We start from the raw sequence: 23,808 nt of genomic DNA on the forward strand, positions 1-23,808 counted from the left end.
GAGTAAATGTGAATAAGAGTAAGGTTATTAGGTACAGTAGGGTTGAGGGTCAAGTAAATTGGGAGGTAAGTTTGAATGGAGAAAAACTGGAGGAAGTGAAGTGTTTTAGATATCTGGGAGTGGATTTGGCAGCGGATGGAACCATGGAAGCGGAAGTGAATCATAGGGTGGGGGAGGGGGCGAAAATTCTGGGACCCTTGAAGAATGTGTGGAAGTCGAAAACATTATCTCGGAAAGCAAAAATGGGTATGTATGAAGGAATAGTGGTTCCAACAATGTTGTATGGTTGCAAGGCGTGGGCTATGGATAGAGTTGTGTGGAGGAGGGTGGATGTGCTGGAAATTAGATGTTTGAGGACAGTATGTGGTGTAAGGTGGTTTGATCAAGTAAGTAATAGTAGGGTAAGAGAGATGTGTGGTAATAAAAAGGGTGTGGTTGAGAGAGCAGAAGAGGGTGTTTTGAAATGGTTTGGTCACATGGAGAGAATAAGTGAGGAAAGATTGACCAAGAGGATATATGTGTCAGAGGTGGAGGGAACGAGGAGAAGTGGGAGACCGAATTGGAGGTGGAAAGATGGAGTGAAAAAGATTTTGAGTGATCGGAGCCTGAACATGCAGGAGGGTGAAAGGCGTGCAAGGAATAGAGTGAATTGGAACGATGTGGTATACCGGGGTCGACTTGCTGTCTTCGGACTGAACCAGGGCATGTGAAGCATCTGGGGTAACCCATGGAAAGTTGTGTGGGGCCCGGATGTGGAAAGGGAGCTGTAGTTTCGGTGCATTATTACATGACAGCTAGAGACTGAGTGTGAAGAAATGTGGCCTTTGTTGTCTTTTCCTGGCGCTTCCTTGCACACATGAGGGGGAGGGTGTTGTTATTCCATGTGTGGCAGGGTGGCGATGGGAATGAATAAAGGCAGACAGTATGAATTATGTACATGGGCATATATGTATATGTCTGTGTGTGTGTGTATATATATATATATATACATTGAGATGTATAGGTATGTTTATGTGCTGTATGTGGATGTGTATGTATATACAAGTGTATGTGGGCGGGTTGGGCCATTTCTTTCATCTGTTTCCTTGCGCTACCTCGCTAACGCGGGAGACAGTGACAAAGCAAAATAGATAAATAAATAATAAATAAAAGGGGTTAAAGAATACTTCCCACGTATTCCCTGCGTGTCGTAGAAGGTGACTAAAAGGGGAGGGAGCGGGTGGCTGGAAATCCTCCCCTCTGGTTTTTTTCAATTTTCCAAAAGAAGGAACAGAGAAGGGGGTCAGGTGAGGATATTCCCTCAAAGGCCCAGTCCTCTGTTCTTAACGCTACCTCGCTAACGCGGGAAATGGCGAATAGTACAAAAGAAAGAAAATAGATAAATGTAATAGATATGAAAACATAGATGCTGATTCTTTTGTTTTTTGTAAAGAATCTTGTACAGTTTGTTTTATGTAAATCACACGTCCTATGGTGTTTTATGTAAATTACATATCCTATGGTGTTTTATGTAAAGTACATGCCCTATGGTGTTTTATGTAAATTGCATAGCCTTGGATGATATATTTTGCTCATTGATACTGCAGATCTGTCTATCTAGCTGTATCATTGGTTTTATTTACCCTTTTTTCACATCAGATATCTGACTCCCTTTTTGTGGAATGGGAAAAATGTTTACTGTTATTCATACTCCTTTTTTCTTATCAGGTGTTATGTTCTTGGGGATAACTCAAAAAACCGGTGCAAGGCTTGTTGGATTGCATATATTCTTGGTCGTTGTCCTTTACCAGAAGATTTGTACAAACATCTTTCAAGTCATCTGCCCTCAAAAATTAAGGTAAGTTTTCAGATAGTATATCTTAGGGTTTGATGTGAATATATATACATACATGCCTTTACCTTCTTGCCACAGAATTTCCTTCTGTGGGGTTTGTGCAGCCCTCAGACCAGTCCACATCTTCTGTGTAGGACTATAGATCAAGATATTTTGTTTTCTGGGAGGAAGTTTTATCCTCCTGAGGCCCCCATCTCTTGAACTCTTTACTATCATACAGCCTCTTGAATTTATGCTTGCTGTCTGCATTAACCATGTCCTTGGTCAGTCGTTTCCATTCTTTCACCATTATTCTGTAAAATATTTTTTTACATCATTATTTGCTATTTCTTGCCTAATTTCATGTTATGGTCTCTGGTTGTTCTATCCCTACATCTCTCAGAATACTTTCCAGTTCATTGATCTCTTTTAAAGCTTAAAAGTTATGATCAGGTCACCCTTGAGTCTTCTCTCTTCCAGGGAGGGTTTATAGATATACAGCAGGGAGGGTTTATAGATATACAGCCTCCAACCTTTCCCTGTATCTTAGCTTTCCTAATTCTGATACTGTCGTTGCTGCCATCCTCTGGACCTTTGCTATAAGTGCTTTGTGCTTCTATAGGTTTGCTGACCAAACCCTAGAAATATATTCTATCTTTGGCCATATGTAGGGTATGAATAGCTTGCTAAATATTTTTTTGTCCATATACTTGAAAGCAGACAGTTTGTCTCATTAGCTATTTGCCTGATGTGGGACTGTGGTAACAGGTTAGGGATGAAGGCTGCTTCCTAATCCTTGTCACCCATAGAGTCTTGAAGCTTCTTGCCTACTAGGTAATACTCATGTTGAGACCTTCTTTTGCTTTGTCCGTTTTCATATACTTCACATACTTCAGTTAGGTTTCTTTGCCTTCAGGCAAGTTTTTGATATAGATCAAGAAGAGTAATGGTATGGTCCCAGAACCAAACATGTAGCACTCTACTGGTTACCTGAGCCCATTTGGAAAAAAAACCTCCTCTTGACATACCTCTTTTGTTCCCTCCCACTTAAATAATCTTCCATCCAATGAAGGAGTTTCCCCAGCTTTTTCTACTTAGTGTTCCAGCTTCATAATAAGCCTGCAGTGTGGCACAGTGTCAAATACCTTTAGGCAGTCAGATAGAGGCAGTCAACCCTGTCTTTCCTTTTGTCCAAGACTGAGCTAACTCTTAAAAATCTCGTAAGAGGTTAGATATACATAATCTCCTTTTCCCAAGACCATGCTCTCTCACTTAGGAAATTTCTTCTCTGCAGAAAGTCATTCACTTGCTTTCTGATAATCTTTTCCAGGACCTTACACACCACACATGTAAGTGAGACCAGTTTGTAATTCAGTGTCTGCACCCGGTCTCCTTTCTTATTTCTAATTATGACATTTGCCCTTTTCCATTCCCTTGGCACTATACCTCTCCCCAGTGACATCTTGAACAATAACTCAAGTCTGTGTGTGTGTGTGTGTGTGTGTGTGTCATATGCTTGCAGGGCAGTTGAGGAGTGAGAGTTCATTGTCTTCTTGTGATGTGTTGAATCATTGTTTGTGTTTTTGGAGAGATAGGTCGAGGTGGTGTCCAGAATGCAGATGTGAAAGTTTGATTCAGATGGGTATTTTTTTTTTTTTTTTTTGCTGTCTCCCGCGTTTGCGAGGTAGCGCAAGGAAACAGACGAAAGAAATGGTCCAACCCACCCCAATACACATGTATATACATACGTCCACACACGCAAATATACATACCTACACAGCTTTCCATGGTTTACCCCAGACGCTTCACATGCCGTTATTCAATCCACTGGTAGCACGTCAACCCCGGTATACCACATCGATCCAATTCACTCTATTCCTTGCCCTCCTTTCACCCTCCTGCATGTTCAGGCCCCGATCACACAAAATCTTTTTCACTCCATCTTTCCACCTCCAATTTGGTCTCCCACTTCTCCTCGTTCCCTCCACCTCCGACCCATATATCCTCTTGGTCAATCTTTCCTCACTCATTCTCTCCATGTGCCCAAACCATTTCAAAACACCCTCTTCTGCTCTCTCAACCACGCTCTTTTTATTTCCACACATCTCTCTTACCCTTACATTACTTACTCGATCAAACTGCCTCACACCACACATTGTCCTCAAACATCTCATTTCCAGCACATCCACCCTCCTGCGCACAACTCTATCCATAGCCCACGCCTCGCAACCATACAACATTGTTGGAACCACTATTCCTTCAAACATACCCATTTTTGCTTTCCGAGATAATGTTCTCGAATTCCACACATTCTTCAAGGCTCCCAGGATTTTCGCCCCCTCCCCCACCCTATGATTCACTTCCGCTTCCATGGTTCCATCCGCTGCCAGATCCACTCCCAGATATCTAAAAACACTTTACTTCCTCCAGTTTTTCTCCATTCAAACTTACCTCCAAATTGACTTGACCCTGAACCCTACTGTACCTAATAATCTTGCTCTTATTTACATTTACTCTTAACTTTCTTCTTTCACACACTTTACCAAACTCAGTCACCAGCTTCTGCAATTTCTCACATGAATCAGCCACCAGCGCTGTATCATCAGCGAACAACAACTGACTCACTTCCCAAGCTCTCTCATCCACAACAGACTTCATTCTTGCCCCTCTTTCCAAAACTCTTGCATTCACCTCCCTAACAACGCCATCCATAAACAAATTAAACAGCCATGGAGGCATCACACACCCCTGCCGCAAACCTACATTCACTGAGAACCAATCACTTTCCACTCTTCCTACACGTACACATGCCTTACATCCTCGATAAAAACTTTTCACTGCTTCCAACAACTTGCCACCCACACCATATATTCTTAATACCTTCCACAGAGCATCTCTATCAACTCTATCATATGCCCTCTCCAGATCCATAAATGCTACATACAAATCCATTTGCTTTTCTAAGTATTTCTCACATACATTCTTCAAAGCAAACACCTGATCCACACATCCTCTACCACTTCTGAAGTCACACTGCTCTTCCCCAATCTGATGCTCTCTACATGCCTTCACTCTCTCAATCAATACCCTCCCATGTAATTTACCAGGAATACTCAACAAACTTATACCTCTGTAATTTGAGCACTCACTCTTATCCCCTTTGCCTTTGTACAATGGCACTATGCACGCATTCCGCCAATCCTCAGGCACCTCACCATGAGTCATACATACATTAAATAACCTTACCAACCAGTCAACAATACAGTCACCCCCTTTTTTAATAAATTCCACTGCAATACCATCCAAACCTGCTGCCTTGCCGGCTTTCATCTTCCACAAAGCTTTTACTACCTCTTCTCTGTTTACCAAATCATTTTCCCAACCCTCTCACTTTGCACACCACCTCGACCAAGACACCCTATATCTGCCACTCTATCATCAAACACATTCAACAAACCTTCAAAATACTCACTCCATCTCCTTCTCACATCACCACTACTTGTTATCACCTCCCCATTAGTGCCCTTCACTGAAGTTCCCATTTGCTCCCTTGTCTTACGCACTTTATTTACCTCCTTCCCGAACATCTTTTTATCCTCCCTAAAATTTAATGATACTCTCTCACCCCAACTCTCAATTGCCCTTTTTTCACCTCTTGTGCCTTTCTCTTGACCTCCTGTCTCTTTCTTTTATACATCTCCCACTCAATTTCATTTTTTCCCTGCAAAAATCGTCCAAATGCCTCTCTCTTCTCTTTCACTAATAATCTTACTTCTTCATCCCACCACTCACTACCCTTTCTAATCAACCCACCTCCCACGCTTCTCATGCCACAAGCATCTTTTGCACAATCCATCACTGATTCCCTAAATACATCCCATTCCTCCCCCACTCCCCTTACTTCCATTGTTCTCACCTTTTTCCATTCTGTACTCAGTCTCTCCTGGTACTTCCTCACACAAGTCTCCTTCCCAAGTTCACTTACTCTCACCACCCTCTTCACCCCAGCATTCACTCTTCTTTTCTGAAAATCCATACAAATCTTCACCCTAGCCTCAACAAGATAATGATCAGACATCCCTCCAGTTGCACCTCTCAGCACATTTACATCCAAAAGTCTCTCTTTTGCGCGCCTGTCAATTAACACGTAATCCAGTAACGCTCTCTGGCCATCTCTCCTACTTACATACGTTTACTCACGTGTTGTAGAAGGCGACTAGAGGGGACAGGAGCGGGGGGCCAGAAATCCTCCCCTCCTTGTATTTTAACTTTCTAAAAAAAATGGGAAACAGAAGGGGTCATGCGGGGAGTGCTCATCCGCCTTGTAGACTCAGGTTGGGGTGTCTAAATGTGTGTGGATGTAACCAAGATGTGAAAAAAGGAGAGATAGGTAGTATGTTTGAGGAAAGGAACCTGGATGTTTTGGCTCTGAGTGAAACGAAGCTCAAGGGTAAAGGGGAAGAGTAGTTTGGGAATGTCTTGGGAGTAAAGTCAGGGGTTAGTGAGAGGACAAGAGCAAGGGAAGGAGTAGCAGTACTCCTGAAACAGGAGTTGTGAGAGTATATGATAGAATGTAAGAAAGTAAATTCTCGATTAATATGGGTAAAACTGAAAGTGGATGGGGAGAGATGGGTGATTATTGGTGCATATGCACCTGGGCATGAGAAGAAATATCATGAGAGGCAAGTGTTTTGGGAGCAGCTGAATGAGTGTGTTAGTGGTTTTGATGCACGCGACCGGGTTATAGTGATGGGTGATTTGAATGCAAAGGTGAGTAATGTGGCAGTTGAGGGAATAATTGGTATACATGGGGTGTTCAGTGTTGTAAATGGAAATGGTGAAGAGCTTGTAGATTTATGTGCTGAAAAAGGACTGGTGATTGGGAATACCTGGTTTAAAAAGCGAGATATACTTATATATATATATATATATATTTATAAAAAAAAAAAAAAAAAATATTATTTATTTATTTACATCCTCGATAAAAACTTTTCTCTACTTCTAACAACTTGCCTCCCACACCATATATTCTTAGTACCTTCCACAGAGCATCTCTATCAACTCTATCATATGCCTTCTCCAGATCCATAAATGCTACATACAAATCCATTTGCTTTTCTAAGTATTTCTCACATACATTCTTCAAAGTAAACACCTGATCCACACATCCTCTACCACTTCTGAAACCACACTGGTCTTCCCCAATCTGATGCTCTGTGCATGCCTTCACCCTCTCAATCAAAGTGTACGTGTAGGAAGAGAGGAAAGTGATTGGTTCTCAGTGAATGTAGGTTTGCGGCAGGGGTGTGTAATGTCTCCATGGTTGTTTAATTTGTTTATGGATGGGGTTGTTAGGGAGGTGAATGCAAGAGTTTGGGAAAGAGGGGCAAGTATGAAGTCTGTTGGGGATGAGAGAGCTTGGGAAAAGAGTCAGTTGTTGTTCGCTGATGATACAGTGCTGGTGGCTGATTCATGTGAGAAACTGCAGAAGCTGGTGACTGAGTTTGGTAAAGTGTGTGAAAGAAGAAAGTTAAGAGTAAATGTGAATAAGAGCAAGGTTATTAGGTACAATAGGGTTGAGGGTCAAGTTAATTGGGAGGTAAGTTTGAATGGAGAAAAACTGGAGGAAGTAAAGTGTTTTAGATATCTAGGAGTGGATCTGGCAGCGGATGGAACCATGGAAGTGGAAGTGAATCATAGGTTGGGGGAGGGGGCGAAAATCCTGGGAGCCTTGAAGAATGTGTGGAAGTCAAGTACATTATCTTGGAAAGCAAAAATGGGTATGTTTGAAGGAATAGTGGTTCCAACAATGTTTTATGGTTGCGAGGCGTGGGCTATGGATAGCGTTGTGCACAGGAGGATGGATGTGCTGGAAATGAGATGTTTGAGGACAATATGTGGTGTGAGGTGGTTTGATCGAGTAAGTAATGTAAGGGTAAGAGAGATGTGTGGAAATAAAAAGAGCGTGGTTGAGAGAGCAGAAGAGGGTGTTTTGAAATGGTTTGGTCACATGGAGAGAATGAGTGAGGAAAGATTGACCAAGAGGATATATGTGTTGGAGGTGGAGGGAACGAGGAGAAGTGGGAGATCAAATTGGAGGTGGAAAGATGGAGTGAAAAAGATTTTGAGTGATCGTGGCCTGAACATGCAGGAGGGTGAAATGCGGGCAAGGAATAGAGTGAATTGGATCAATGTGGTATACCGGGGTCGACGTGCTGTCAGTGGATTGAATCAGGGCATGTGAAGTGTCTGAGGTAAACCATGGAAAGTTCTATGGGACCTGGATGTGGAAAGGGAGCTGTGGTTTCGGGCATTATTGCATGACAGCTAGAGACTGAGTGTGAACGAATGGGGCCTTTGTTGTCTTTTCCTAGCGCTACCTCGCACACATGAGGGGGGAGGGGGATGTTATTCCATGTGTGGCGAGGTGGCGATGGGAATGAATAAAGGCAGACAGTGTGAATTGTGTGCATGTGTCTATATGTAGGTGTCTGTGTGTGTATATATACGTGTACATTGAGATGTATGGGTATGTATATTTGCGTGTGTGGATGTGTATGTATATACATGTGTATGGGGGTGGGTTGAGCCATTTCTTTCGTCTGTTTCCTTGTGCTACCTTGCAAACGTGGGAGACAGCGACAAAGCAAAATAAATAAAAAAATATTATTATTATATTTTATTTATTATACTTTGTCGCTGTCTCCCGCGTTTGCGAGGTAGCGCAAGGAAACAGACGAAAGAAATGGCCCAACCCCCCCATACACATGTATATACATACGTCCACACATGCAAATATACATACCTATACAGCTTTCCATGGTTTACCCCAGACGCTTCACATGCCTTGATTCAATCCACTGACAGCATGTCAACCCCGGTATACCACATCGCTCCAATTCACTCTATTCCTTGCCCTCCTTTCACCCTCCTGCATGTTCAGGCCCCGATCACACAAAATCTTTTTCACTCCATCTTTCCACCTCCAATTTAAAAATATATATATATATATATATATATATATATTTTTTTTTTTTTTATATACTTTGTCGCTGTCTCCCGCGTTTGCGAGATAGCGCAAGGAAACAGACGAAAGAAATGGCCCAACCCCCCCCCATACACATGTATATACATACGTCCACACACGCAAATATACATACCTACACAGCTTTTCATGGTTTACCCCAGACGCTTCACATGCCTTGATTCAATCCACTGACAGCACGTCAACCCCGGTATACCACATCGCTCCAATTCACTCTATTCCTTGCCCTCCTTTCACCCTCCTGCATGTTCAGGCCCCGATCACACAAAATCTTTTTCACTCCATCTTTCCACCTCCAATTTGGTCTCCCTCTTCTCCTTGCTCCCTCCACCTCCGACACATATATCCTCTTGGTCAATCTTTCCTCACTCATCCTCTCCATGTGCCCAAACCACTTCAAAACATCCTCTTCTGCTCTCTCAACCACGCTCTTTTTATTTCCACACATCTCTCTTACCCTTACGTTACTCACTCGATCAAACCACCTCACACCACACATTGTCCTCAAACATCTCATTTCCAGCACATCCATCCTCCTGCGCACAACTCTATCCATAGCCCACGCCTCGCAACCATACAACATTGTTGGAACCACTATTCCTTCAAACATACCCATTTTTGCTTTCCGAGATAATGTTCTCGACTTCCACACATTCTTCAAGGCCCCCAGAATTTTCGCCCCCTCCCCCACCCTATGATCCACTTCCGCTTCCATGGTTCCATCCGCAGCCAGATCCACTCCCAGATATCTAAAACACTTCACTTCCTCCAGTTTTTCTCCATTCAAACTCACCTCCCAATTGACTTGACCCTCAACCCTACTGTACCTAATAACCTTGCTCTTATTCACATTTACTCTTAACTTTCGTCTTCCACACACTTTACCAAACTCAGTCACCAGCTTCTGCAGTTTCTCACATGAATCAGCCACCAGCGCTGTATCATCAGCGAACAACAACTGACTCACTTCCCAAGCTCTCTCATCCCCAACAGACTTCATACTTGCCCCTCTTTCCAAAACTCTTGCATTTACCTCCCTAACAACCCCATCCATAAACAAATTAAACAACCATGGAGACATCACACACCCCTGCCGCAAACCTACATTCACTGAGAACCAATCACTTTCCTCTCTTCCTACACGTACACATGCCTTACATCCTCGATAAAAACTTTTCACTGCTTCTAACAACTTTCCTCCCACACCATATATTCTTAATACCTTCCACAGAGCATCTCTATCAACTCTATCATATGCCTTCTCCAGATCCATAAATGCTACATACAAATCCATTTGCTTTTCTAAGTATTTCTCACATACATTCTTCAAAGCAAACACCTGATCCACACATCCTCTACCACTTCTGAAACCACACTGCTCTTCCCCAGTCTGATGCTCTGTACATGCCTTCACCCTCTCAATCAATACCCTCCCATATAATTTACCAGGAATACTCAACAAACTTATACCTCTGTAATTTGAGCACTCACTCTTATCCCCTTTGCCTTTGTACAATGGCACTATGCACGCATTCCGCCAATCCTCAGGCACCTCACCATGAGTCATACATACATTAAATAACCTTACCAACCAGTCAACAATACATTCACCCCCTTTTTTAATAAATTCCACTGCAATACCATCCAAACCTGCTGCCTTGCCGGCTTTCATCTTCCGCAAAGCTTTCACTACCTCTTCTCTGTTTACCAAATCATTTTCCCTAACCCTCTCACTTTGCACACCACCTCGACCAAAACACCCTATATCTGCCACTCTATCATCAAACACATTCAGCAAACCTTCAAAATACTCACTCCATCTCCTTCTCACATCACCACTACTTGTTATCACCTCCCCATTTGCGCCCTTCACTGAAGTTCCCATTTGCTCCCTTGTCTTACGCACTTTATTTACCTCCTTCCAGAACATCTTTTTATTCTCCCTAAAATTTAATGATACTCTCTCACCCCAACTCTCATTTGCCCTTTTTTTCACCTCTTGCACCTTTCTCTTGACCTCCTGTCTCTTTCTTTTATACATCTCCCACTCAATTACATTTTTTCCCTGCAAAAATCTTCCAAATGCCTCTCTCTTCTCTTTCTCTAATACTCTTACTTCTTCATCCCACCACTCACTACCCTTTCTAATCAACCCACCTCCCACTCTTCTCATGCCACAAGCATCTTTTGTGCAATCCATCACTGATTCCCTAAATACATCCCATTCCTCCCCCACTCCCCTTGCTTCCATTGTTCTCACCTTTTTCCATTCTGTACTCAGTCTCTCCTGGTACTTCCTCACACAGGTCTCCTTCTCAAGCTCACTTACTCTCACCACCCTCTTCACCCCAACATTCACTCTTCTTTTCTGAAAACCCATACAAATCTTCACCTTAGCCTCCACAAGATAATGATCAGACATCCCTCCAGTTGCACCTCTCAGCACATTAACATCCAGAAGTCTCTCTTTCGCACGCCTGTCAATTAACACGTAATCCAATAACGCTCTCTGGCCATCTCTCCTACTTACATAAGTATAATTATGTATATCTCGCTTTTTAAACCAGGTATTCCCAATCATCAGTCCTTTTTCAGCACATAAATGTACAAGCTCTTCACCATTTCCATTTACAACACTGAACACCCCATGTATACCAATTATTCCCTCAACTGCCACATTACTCACCTTTGCATTCAAATCACCCATCACTATAACCCGGTCTCGTGCATCAAAACCACTAACACACTCATTCAGCTGCTCCCAAAACACTTGCCTCTCTTGATCTTTCTTCTCATGCCCAGGTGCATATGCACCAATTATCACCCACCTCTCTCCATCAACTTTCAGTTTTACCCATATTAATCGAGAATTTACTTTCTTACACTCTATCACATACTCCCACAACTCCTGTTTCAGGAGTATTGCTACTCCTTCCCTTGCTCTTGTCCTCTCACTAACCCCTGACTTTACTCCCCAGACATTCCCAGACCACTCTTCCCCTTTACCCTTGAGCTTCGTTTCACTCAGAGCCAAAACATCCAGGTTCCTTTCCTCAAACATACTACCTATCTCTCCTTTTTTCACATCTTGGTTACATCCACACACATTTAGGCACCCCACTCTGAGCCTTCGAGGAGGATGAGCACTCCCCGCGTGACTCCTTCTTCTGTTTCCCATTTTAGAAAGTTAATACATATATATATATATATATTTATTTATTTATTCTTATATTTACTTTGCTTTGTCGCTGTCTCCCATGTTAGCGAGGTAGCGCAAGGAAACAGACAAAAGAATGGCCCAACCTACCCACATACGCATGTATATACATACACGTCTACACACGCAAATATACATACCTATACATCTCAACGTATACATATATATACACACACAGACATATACATATATACACATGTACATGATTCATACTGTCTGCCTTTATTCATTCCCATCGCCACCTCGCCAAACATGAAATAACAACCCCCTCCCCCCTCATGTGTGTGAGGTGGCGCTAGGAAAAGACAACAAAGGCCCCATTCATTCACACTCAGTCTCTAGCTGTCATGTAATAATGCACCGAAACCACAGCTCCCTTTCCACATCCCGGCCCCACAGAACTTTCCATGTTTTACCCTAGACGCTTCACATGCCCTGGTTCAATCCATTGACAGCATGTCGACCCTGGTACACCACATTGTCCCAATTCATTCTATTCCTTGCACGCCTTTCACCCTCCTGCATGTTCAGGCCCTGATCGCTCAAAATCTTTTTCACTCCATCCTTCCACCTCCAATTTGGTCTCACACTTCTCCTCATTCCCTCCACCTCTGACACATGTATCCTCTTTTTCAATCTTTCCTCATTCATTCTTTCCAAGTGACCAAACCATTTCAATTCAGCCTCTTCTACTCTCTCAACCATACTATTTTTATTACCGCACATCTATTTTACCCTTTCATTACTTACTCAATCAAACCACCTCACACCACATATTGTCCTCAAACATCTCATTTCCAACACAACCACCCTCCTCCGCACAAACCTATCTATAGCCCATGACTCGCAACCATATAACATTGTAGGAACCACTATTACATCAAACATTCCCAGTTTTGTTCTCCGAGATAATGTTCTCGCCTTCCACACATTCTTCAACACTCCCAGAGGCTTTGCCCCCCTCCCCCACCCTGTGACTCGCTTCCACTTCCATGGTTCCATTCACTGCTAAATCCACTCCCAGATATCTCTTCATTCCCTTAGAACATATATACTATATCTCACAACAGTCAGTGGATTGAACCATTGATGTTTGGAATGTATTCAATCAATGGAAGGTGTATACCATGATTAAGAAATATTTCCATTGAATTTTATTTCAGCCCATCAATTTTTATAAAACAAGCTACATAAGTTTCATATTTTAGGCAGCTTTGGCTCCCAAACCTCCTTCCGCTGAAGATATACCTGAAAATGAGCGGGGAGCACTTGGTTTAGAGGTTATGGAAAATGATGAGTGGGTAGATGTGACAGAAATACAGAAATCAGAAATGGCTTTGCAGACCAGTGAGGATGAAGAAGACAGCAGAACATATGAACAGGAATTTAATGCAGCATTGGAAGGTGAAAAATACCTAGGGCAGTATGAGGTACAGGTATTGTATGGTAAAGATTCTTTTATTGGTCTTTTGCATTTTTCTTTAATTTTCTTTTACTGTAAGGGGGATAATTCTGAATATGTATGCATTTAATCTTTTATGTTTAGGGTGTTGTACAGTGCTCCTATCATTCATTGGTAAAGTGGTAAAGTTGTATAATGCTAACTGCCAAGTAACTTTAAATGTTTAAAGCTTAGAGAGCTTTGAGTTATCTCAAAGGGGACAGGAGCAATTGCTTCTTAAACTAGTAGGATATAGAATTAGACGTGATTGTTAATTTTATATCATTTAGTCTGATATTATCAGTTTTTTGATAAAGTAGGGTCATGATATAGTACAAGATAGGTCTCTCTTACCCTATTATTACTTACTCGATCAAACCACCTCACACCACATATTGTCCTCAAACATCTCATATCCAGCACATCCACCCTCCTTTGCACAACTCTATCTATAGCCCATGCCTCGCAGCCATACAACATTGTTGGAACCACTATTCCCTTAAACATACCCATTTTTGCTTTCTGAGATAATATTCTCAACTTCCACACATTCTTCAAGGCTCCCAGAATTTTTTCCCCCTCCCCCACCCTATGATTCACTTCCATTCCATGGTTCCATCCACTGCCAAATCCACTCCCAGATATCTAAAACACTTCACTTCCTCTAGTTTTTCTCCATTCAAACTTACCTCCCAATTAACTTGACCCTGAACCCTACTGTACCTAATAACCTTGCTCTTATTCACATTTACTCTTTAGTTTCTTCTTTCACACACTTTACCAAACTCAGTCACCAGCTTCTGCAGTTTCTCACATGAATCAGCCACCAGCGCTGTATCATCAGCGAACAACAACTGACTCACTTCCCAAGCTCTCTCATCCACAACAGACTGCATACTTGCCCCTCTTTCCAAAACTCTTGCATTCACCTCCCTAACAACCCCATCCATAAACATTAAACATCCATGGAGACATCACACACCCCTGCCGCAAACCTACATTCACTGAGAACCAATCACTTTTCTTTCTTCCTATACATACACATGCCTTTCATCCTCGATAAAAACTTTTCACAGCTTCTAACAACTTGCCACCTACACCATATATTCTTAATACCTTCCACAGAGCATCTCTATCAACTCTATCATATGCCTTCTCCAGATCCATAAATGCTACATACAAATCCATTTGCTTTTCTAAGTATTTCTCACATACATTCTTCAGTGAGAGGACAAGAGCAAGGGAAGGAGTAGCACCACTCCTGAAACAGGAGTGGTAGGACTATGTGATAGAGTGTAAGAAAGTAAGCTCTGGATTGATATGTGTAAAACTGAAAGTGGATGGAGAGAGATGGGTGATTATTGGTGCATATGCACCTGGGCATGAGAAGAAAGATCATGAGAGGCAAGTGTTTTGGGGGCACCTGAGTGAGTGTGTTCGTAGTTCTGATGCACGAGACCGGGTTATAGTAATGGATGATTTGAATGCAAAGGTATGTAATGTGGCAGTCGAGGGAATAATTTGTTTGCATGGGGTGTTCTATGTTGTAAATGGAAATGGTGAAGAGCTTTTAGATTTATGTGCTGAAAAAGGACTGGTGATTGGGAATACCTGGTTTAAAAAGAGAGCGTTATTGGATTACGTGTTAATTGATAGGCGCGCAAAAGAGAGACTTTTGGATGTTAATGTGCTGAGAGGTGCAACTGGAGGGATGTCTGATCATTATCTTGTGGAGGCGAAGGTGAAGATTTGTAGAGGTTTTCAGAAAAGAAGAGAGAATGTTGTAGTGAAGAGAGTGGTGAGAGTAAGTGAGCTTGGGAAGGAGACTTGTGTGAGGAAGTACCAGGAGAGACTGAGTACAGAATGGAAAAAGGTGAGAACAAGGGATGTAATGGGAGTGGGTGAGAAATGGGATGTATTTAGGGAAGCTGTGATGGCTTGTACAAAAGATGCTCGTGGGATGAGAAGCGTGGGAGGTGGGCAGATGAGAAAGGGTTGTGAGTGGTAGGATGAAGTTGTAAGAGTATTAGTGAAAGAGAAGAGAGAGGCATTTGGACGATTTTTGCTGGGAAATAATGCAAATGAGTGAGAGATGTATAAAAGAAAGAGACAGGAGGTCAAGAGAAAGGTGCAAGAGGCAAAAAAGAGGGCAAATGATAGTTGGGGTGAGAGAGTATCATTAAATTGTAGGGAGAATAAAAAGATGTTTTGGAAGGAGGTAAATAAAGTGTGTAAGACAAGGGAACAAATGGGAACATCAGTGAAGGGGACTAATGGGGAGGTGATGATAAGTAGTGGTGATGTGAGAAGGAGATAGAGTGAGTATTTTGAAGGTTTGTTGAATGTGTTTGATGATAGAGTGGCAGATATAGGGTGTTTTGGTCGAGGTGGTGTGCAAAGTGAGAGGGTTAGGGAGAATGATTTGGTAAACAGAGAAGTGGTAGTAAAAGCTTTGCGGAAGATGAAAGCCAGCAAGACAGCGGGTTTGGTTGGTATTGGTGTGGAATTTATTAAGAAAGGGTGTGGCTGTATTGTTGACTGGTTGGTAAGGTTATTTAATGGTGAGGTGCCTGAGGACTGGCGGAATGCTTGCATAGTGCCATTGTACAAAGGCAAAGGGGATAAGAGTGAATGCTCAAACTACAGAGGTATAAGTTTGTTGAGTATTCCTAGTAAATTATATGGAAGGGTATTGATTGATGGGGTGAAGGCATGTACAGAGCATCAGATTGGGGAAGAGCAGTGTGGTTTCAGAAGTGGTAGATGATGTGTGGATCAGGTGTTTGCTTTGAAAAATGTATGTGAGAAACACTTAGAAGAGCAAATGGATTTGTATGTAGCATGTATGGATCTGGAGAAGGCATATGATAGAGTTGATAGAGATGCTCTGTGGAAGGTATTAAGAATATATGGTGTGGGAGGTAAGTTGTTAGAAGCAGTGAAAAGTTTTTATCAAGGATGTAAGGCATGTGTATGTGTAGGAAGAGAAGAAAGTGAATGTTGGTTTGCGGCAGGGGTGCGCGATGTCTCCATGGTTGTTACGTTTGTTTATGGATGGGGTTGTTAGGGAGGTGAATGCAAGAGTTTTGGAAAGAGGGGCAAGTATGCAGTCTGTTGTGGATGAGAGAGCATGGGAAGTGAGTCATTTGTTGTTCACTGAAGGTACAGCGCTGGTGGCTGATTCAGGTGAGAAACTGCAGAAGCTGGTGACTGGGTTTGGTAAAGTGTGTGAAAGAAGAAAGCTGAGAGTGAATATGAATCAGAGCAAGGTTATTAGGTACAGTAAGGTTGAGGGACAAGTCAATTGGGAGGTAAGTTTGAATGGAGAAAAACTGGAGGAAGTGAAGTGTTTTAGATATCTGGGAGTGGATTTGGCAGCGGATGGAACCATGGAAGCAGAAGTGAATCATAGGGTGGGGGAGTGGGTGAAAGTTCTGGGAGCGTTGAGAAATCTGTGGAAGTCAAGAACATTATCTTGGAAAGCAAAAATGGGTATGTTTGAAGGAATAGTGGTTCCATCAATGTTATATGATTGCGAGGCTTGGGCTATAGATAGAGTTGTGCGAAGGAGGGTGGATGTGTTGGAAATGAGATGTTTGAGGACAATATGTGGTGTGAGGTGGTTTGATCGAGTAAGTTATAATAAGGTAAGAGAGATGTGTGGTAATAAAAAGAGTGTGGTTGAGAGAGCAGAAGAGGGTGTTTTGAAATGGTTTGGTCACATGGAGAGAATGAGTGAGGAAAGATTGGCAAAGAGGATATATGTGTCAGAGGTAGAGGGAACAAGGAGAAGTGGGAAACCAAATTGGAGGTGGAAAGATGGAGTGAAAAAGATTTTGTGTGATCAGGGCCTGAACATGCAGGAGGGTAAAAGGCATGCAAGGAATAGAGTGAATTGGAACGATTTGGTATACCAAGGTCGATGTGCTGTCAATGGATTGAACCAGGGCATGTGAGGCATCTGGGGTAAACCATGGAAAGTTTTGTGGGGCCTGGATGTAGAAAGGGAGCTGTGGTTTCAGTGCATTATACATGACAGCTAGAGACTGAGTGTGAACGAATGTAGCCTTTGTTGTTTTTTCCTGGCGCTACCTCACGCACATGTGGGTGGGAGGGGGCTGTCATTTCATGTGTTGCGGGGTGGCAACGGGAATGAATAAGGGCAGACAATATGAATTATGTACATGGGTATATATGTATATGTCTGTGTGTGTATATATATATGTATACATTGAGATGTATAGGTATGTATATGTGCGTGTGTGTACGTGTATGTATATACATGTGTATGTGGGTGGGTTGGACCATTCTTTCGTCTGTTTCCTTGTGCTACCTCGCTAACGTGGGAGACAGCGACAAAGTATGATAAAAAGATGAATAAATTGTTAAGCAATATAGTCATGAGAGAAAGGAAACTTGCTATTTTTTCCCATTCTTGTGTTCTCATTAGGTTTTAGTGATTTTATTGGTTTTGAGTGATTCCCTTGTTCGATTGTAATGTTAAAAATCCACTTTCACCTAAGTGAAATTATTCTGGAAATTATAAGAAAATTGTTACCACACAGGCATCATCAAAGAAAATTAGCTGCAAGAATTACTTTCATTATAAGCTTGATTTTTATGGACAACATTAAATTTTTTTAGGTTTTACTTTATATCTGTAAATTTTTTTCTTTGCTTTCACTTTAAGGCATATACGTGCATATACGATACATTCATTAGTAAAATAGTTGAATTTTGGTAGCAGGCATTGCCAGTGTATGGTTCCAGTTCTTCTTTTCAATCTTCATTTTGCTTCAAATCCAAATCTTCCAGCTCCCAGTTCCCCTCCTTGGGGCTTATGAATATTTTTTTCACGTTCGACAGTTCCTGTGTTAGTGAGGTAGCACCAGAAACAAGCAAAGAAATGGCCTCATTATTTCATATCCACTCTCTAGTTGTCATGTATAATGCACTGAAACCAGAGATCCCCTATCCATAACCAGGCCCCACTGACCTTTGCTTAGTTTCCCCTAACTGTTTCATATTCCTTGATCATCCCATTGACATCCCATGTCACTCACATTTGTTCTATCCTCTGCATATCTCACTGCTTGTGCTTGTTTAGTCCTCTTGCATAAGGACTTCTATCATCTCATTCTTCCACTTCCCCCTTGGTCTCCCCCTTTTTCTTTATTACCTTCACTTTTGATATATGTACCTTCTTAGTCATCCTCTCCATATGTCCAACCATTTCATTGCACCTTCTTCAGCTCTCTCATACATATTCCTTTAACAAACACACCTTTCTCTTATCCTGTCATTTCTTATTCAATTATCCTTTCTCATACTACATATTGTCCATATATGATCAACCCTTCTTTCAACACATGTCATCCTCAAACATTTCATTTCCTGCAAATCTGTCCTCTTCTCTATATTTTTTTTTGAAAGGCCCATTCCTTGCATCCATACATCACTAGGTGAAACATAATACTTTGAGATGGTTTGGGCATGTGGAAAGAATGCAAGATGAGGTATTTACAAGGAGAATATATGATAGTATAATTAAAGAGGTTGGTGTGAGAGGAAGACCACCTGTGACGTGGGGAAATAGAGTGGAAAAGTACTGGAAGGAGAGAAATGATGCAGGAATTCTTGGATGGTGTATGCTGTGGCCACCCCCTTAATGGAGTTCCCAGAGGGAATGGACGTCAGATACAGAGATCCTCAAACATGCCCATTTCTGCCTTTAAAGAAAAGACAATGACCTCTCTTTCCACACATTCTTCAGTGCACCAAAGACCTTTCCCCCTGACCCATAATATGGCTCAATTCAGCTCCCACGATTTAATACACAGCAGTATTCACTCCCAGGTATCTGAAAATTTTGCTTCCTCCAAATTTTATCCGTTCTCATTCAGAGGAGAGCACTAAAACATAGAATCTTAATAGTAGTGGGCAGGGAGGTGCATAAGGAGCAGTTTTAGCAGCTGATCATCAGAGAAAGAGCATGAAGATTGATATAAAGGAACAAAGACATGGGTTTATACAAACAAATGTACACATATTGCTGTAGAAACAGTAATATGCACTGTGAGAGTTAGAGCTCTTGTGGTAGTCTATCGCCTAGCTGATGAAAGGTGTAGAAAAGTAGAGATAGACTTGGGAGTAGGCAGCATCCCTAACCTGTTACCAGGTTAGGAGAGTAGTTAAGGAGACAAACTGTCTTCTGGGAAATACCAAAATAGCTCTCAATTATATGGATAAAGAAATAGCAAACTGTTTATATCCTACATAAGGTCAAAACTAGAATATGCTCCTCAGGTTTGATCCCCACAGCTGAAGAAGCACAAAAAAGCTATTTGAGAAGATCCAGTAGAAGGCAACAAAGATGGTTCCAGAATTAAGAGAGCAAAGTTACTGGAAAAAGCAGGAGGCTTTAAATTTTCCAATCTTGGAAGAAAGAGTAAAGAGTAACCTTATTACAGCCTTTGAGTTTTTAAGAGAGATTGAGGTAGTGGACAGTGGACAGTACAGTTAGGTAATTACACTCACTCACTACACACCTAATCTTACCTTCCTACCCCAGGATACACTTCATTTGGGCTGCTGTAATACTCAGGAAATTGGGCATGTCCACAGGGTGGGACCACTGATGAAGTGGAGTGAGTACAGGACAAGTGAGGAGTAAATGGTTAGTGTTTTCAGTATGGGAGCTATTTCTTAGGCACAAAGGTTCTTGTGATATTCCTCTTTTATGTTAAATGATCTCTGGTTATTTTCTTTCTCCATGTTCACTCTGCAGTCTTGTTAGAAACCCTTAGCAAAGAAGCCCCCCCAAAATTTAGCGAAGTCAAAGTACAGGGGTTTAACAGAAGGTGCAGAAAGAGATTTTAGTCTTTCAAGTTAACAGTGAATAGTAAATATCAACGAAAAGAGTATGGTTGAGAGCACTTAATAGGGTGTGTTAAAATTGCTTGGAGATCTTGAGAAGATGAGTGAGGAGAGGTTGACAAAGAGGATAATATGTGCCAGAAGTGGAGGGAACAAGGAGAACAGTGGAGACCAAATTAGAGATTGAAGGATGGAGTCAGTCTGTAGGAGAGTAAAAGGCATATAGTGAATTGGATTGATGTGGTATATGGGGGTCAGTGGGTTGTCAATGGACTGAACCAAGGCATGTGAAGTGGCTAAGAGAACTATGGAAAGGTCTTTAGGGTTGGTTGTGGATAGGAAGTTGTGGTATCTGTGCATTACATATGACAGCTAGAGATTGGATTTGAGTGAATGTGGCCTTTCTTCCTCTGTTCCTGGTGCTTTTTTGCAAACACTGGAAATGATGATCAAGCATGGAAAAAAGATAAGAAAAAACAAAAAAATAGGCAAACTTTCTTTATTTGATGCTAAGTAGACATTCATATTTTGTCCACCAGCTGGTGGTGTGCTGACTGGGTGATCACTGGTAACATAACAAATAATGTCACTACCTCAGCACTTGACCAGCAACATGGTTAGTTATGTAACTCACACATGTATATGTTTTTACTCTGTTATGATTACACACGTCGCATTTTTGAAGGCTTGTAAGATTACACCCAATGAATAATTTGTTTCACTACATGCTATAGGATTTTTTTCCTCTCATACTCAGTCACCGTTTCCTGCATTAGCAAGTTAGCACCAGGAACAGATGAAGAAAGGCTTCATCCTCTCATATCCATTCTCTAGGTGTCATATGTAATTCATTGAAAGCACAGCTTTCTGTCCACAACTAGGCCCATGGACCTTTCCATGGTTTACCTCGGATGCTTCACATGCCCTGGTTCAGTTCACTGACAGCAGTTCAACCCTTGTATATCAGATCATTCCAGTTCACTCTATCATATGCATGGTTTCACCCGTCTGCATTTTTAGGCTGTGATTGCTTAAAATCTTTTTCACTTTATCCTCCCACCTCCAGTTCAGTCTCTCCATTCTCATTATTCCCTTCACTTCAGACACATATATCCTTTTTGTCAATCTTTACCCAATCATTTTTGCCATATTTCCAAACCTTTTCAGCAAACCCTCTTCAGCTCTGTCAGCCACACCTCTCTCTTACCCCTCTCATAACTTAATCTATTAACCACCTCACACCACATATTATCTTCAGACATTTCATTTCTGACACACCCACTCTCTTCCATGTAGTCTTTCGTATAGTCCATGCCTTGTATTCTTAAAATAATGTTGGGACTACTATATCGTCAAATATACCCATTTTTGCCCTCCCATTTAACAGTCTCTCTTTCCATACATTCTTCAGTGCTTCCAGAACCTTTGCCATATGGTCTTCAGTGCTCCTAGAACCTTAGCCCCCTCATCCACCCCATGACTCATTTCAGCCTCCATGGTTTCATTCTTTGCCATGTCTTCTCCCAGGTATGTAAAACAATACACTTCCTCCAGTTTCTCCATTCAGACTCACTACGCAACTTACCTATCCTTCAACTCTGCTAAACCTAATTAAAATGCTTTTATACACATTTGCTCTCAACTTCCTCCTTTGCACACCCTTCCAAACCCAACCACCAACTTCTTCATATGCTTCTATACACATTTACTCTCAGCTTCCTCCTTTGCACACCCTTCCAAACCCAACCACCAACTTCTTCAGTTTCCCACTTGACACTGACAAATTTCCATACATATCACTCATGCATTATGTTTTACTTACATGATATTCAGATACATTTAGTATTCAAAATCTTACACTCAGTACAGTATTGATTATCCACTGCACAGTGGCCTGAGCCACCTACATATATGCTTACCTTCACATTTTCTAGAATATTCCACTCATATTTCCTTTATGTCATTGTCAATATCTTTTTTATCGTTAGCAAGATCATGCCAGTATCCACCAATTCATTATCATTATCATTAGTGCCCCAGAGACAATAACTGAATTAATGGGCTGAATGTATACTACTGCACTAGTTTCAGAAAATAGAGAGCATGCACTCTAAGGAAGAACAGGGCCATACTTTCCTCCGGAGTGTCTTATGGGTAACTGACACAGCAGTATTTCCTTAATGATGCTGATTATGGTTGCTTGTGATATTAAGCATAAATGAGGGTAGGAAGAGGGAAAGTAAAATTATGATCATAGCCGCTGTGCTGAACCTGTAGAAATACACTTGCAGTTGTAATCTAGTTAATATTTGCTTCACAGTCTTAAACTTAGTAATGTCCTTCCATGATTGTTTTTTCCTGATTCATTTTTAATGTATCCCCCCTTTTCAATAATAGTTGTTTTTCCTACTTCTAATGTTTATGTGGTTTGTCTCAAATTCATCTCTATTTTCTTTATTATGATTATTGTTCCCATTTTTTATACTAGAGGCAGGTAGTAGTTGGTAGGCAGCCAACAACCAGGGAGGTATATTACCAGCATTACCCACCTGGGTATCAGGAGGGTTAGTGACATCTGCATAGTAAGCCAGCTATTTCATGGTTCTTGAGTTGCGCTCCTCTGATCCAGGTAGCTGTCTTTTCTTTCTGCCTCTTTAACATGTGGACTATTGGCATTCTGTCCACAAACATACAATCTCTCCTTGTCATATGTAACACTTGATAACACTTAACTCACACAGCTCATTCTTCATAACTAGATTTTCCTACAGTGAGCACTGTGTGCTAGCCCTGCCTTTGACAAAATGGTAGGAGCAGTAGATAGAAGTAGTAGGTTGGATCATTTAGGCAGGAACATTAGGTAGAAACATTGGGTAGAAGTAGTAGATAGGAACATTCGATTGGAATTGTCATTAGGAATATTAGGTAGAAGCCTCTTAAAACACTGTGCTAGACTTGCCCTCTGCTAGTGGCATGTTAAGGGTGAGGTAGTAAAGGTTGAGAAGCAGCACTGGAGTTCTTTAGTTATGGAGATTCTGTTGCTGTGCCCATCCCTTTGATGGAGTTCCAATTGGAACAGGCATCAGAGATATTGATAGATAGAATCCTGCTTTATTTTAGTGTGACCACAGTAATTCACAGAACTGTGAATATAAGTTTAGGGTAGTTTTGATTGAAATTGGGAGTTGTATGATATTGATGCAGGGCTTATAAATGAAAATGAATTTAATGATCATAGAATGAAACAGATTTTGCTATACGCTTTGCTTATAAAATTGGATACATGATAGATGGGTAAAAGCCTTTAGCATGAATGTTAGTTTTAAAAGTTTAACACATTTGGAGTCTTCACCAGTAATAGTCACTCATTTGCAATGAATTATGCAAAAACAATAATGAATTAAGACTTAAATTAT

General features: G+C 41.5%; 1 protein-coding gene across 5 annotated transcripts in view; it reads left to right on the forward strand.

Annotated features, from left to right (window-relative positions):
* The window catches only part of LOC139752961 (uncharacterized), a 127,221-nt gene that overhangs the window by 19,027 nt on the left and 84,386 nt on the right, over positions 1-23,808 (forward strand). For 4 of the 5 annotated variants that reach the window (XM_071669092.1, XM_071669088.1, XM_071669091.1 and 1 more), the window contains exons 4-5: positions 1,708-1,837; positions 13,284-13,511. In XM_071669092.1, coding sequence (XP_071525193.1) covers positions 1,708-1,837; positions 13,284-13,511 — 358 coding nt within the window. The remainder of the gene's footprint in view (positions 1-1,707; positions 1,838-13,283; positions 13,512-23,808) is intronic. The other variant, XM_071669089.1, reaches the window with a different exon arrangement.

Source organism: Panulirus ornatus, chromosome 13 (assembly GCF_036320965.1).
Source record: "Panulirus ornatus isolate Po-2019 chromosome 13, ASM3632096v1, whole genome shotgun sequence".
Taxonomy (NCBI): Eukaryota; Metazoa; Arthropoda; class Malacostraca; order Decapoda; family Palinuridae; genus Panulirus; species Panulirus ornatus.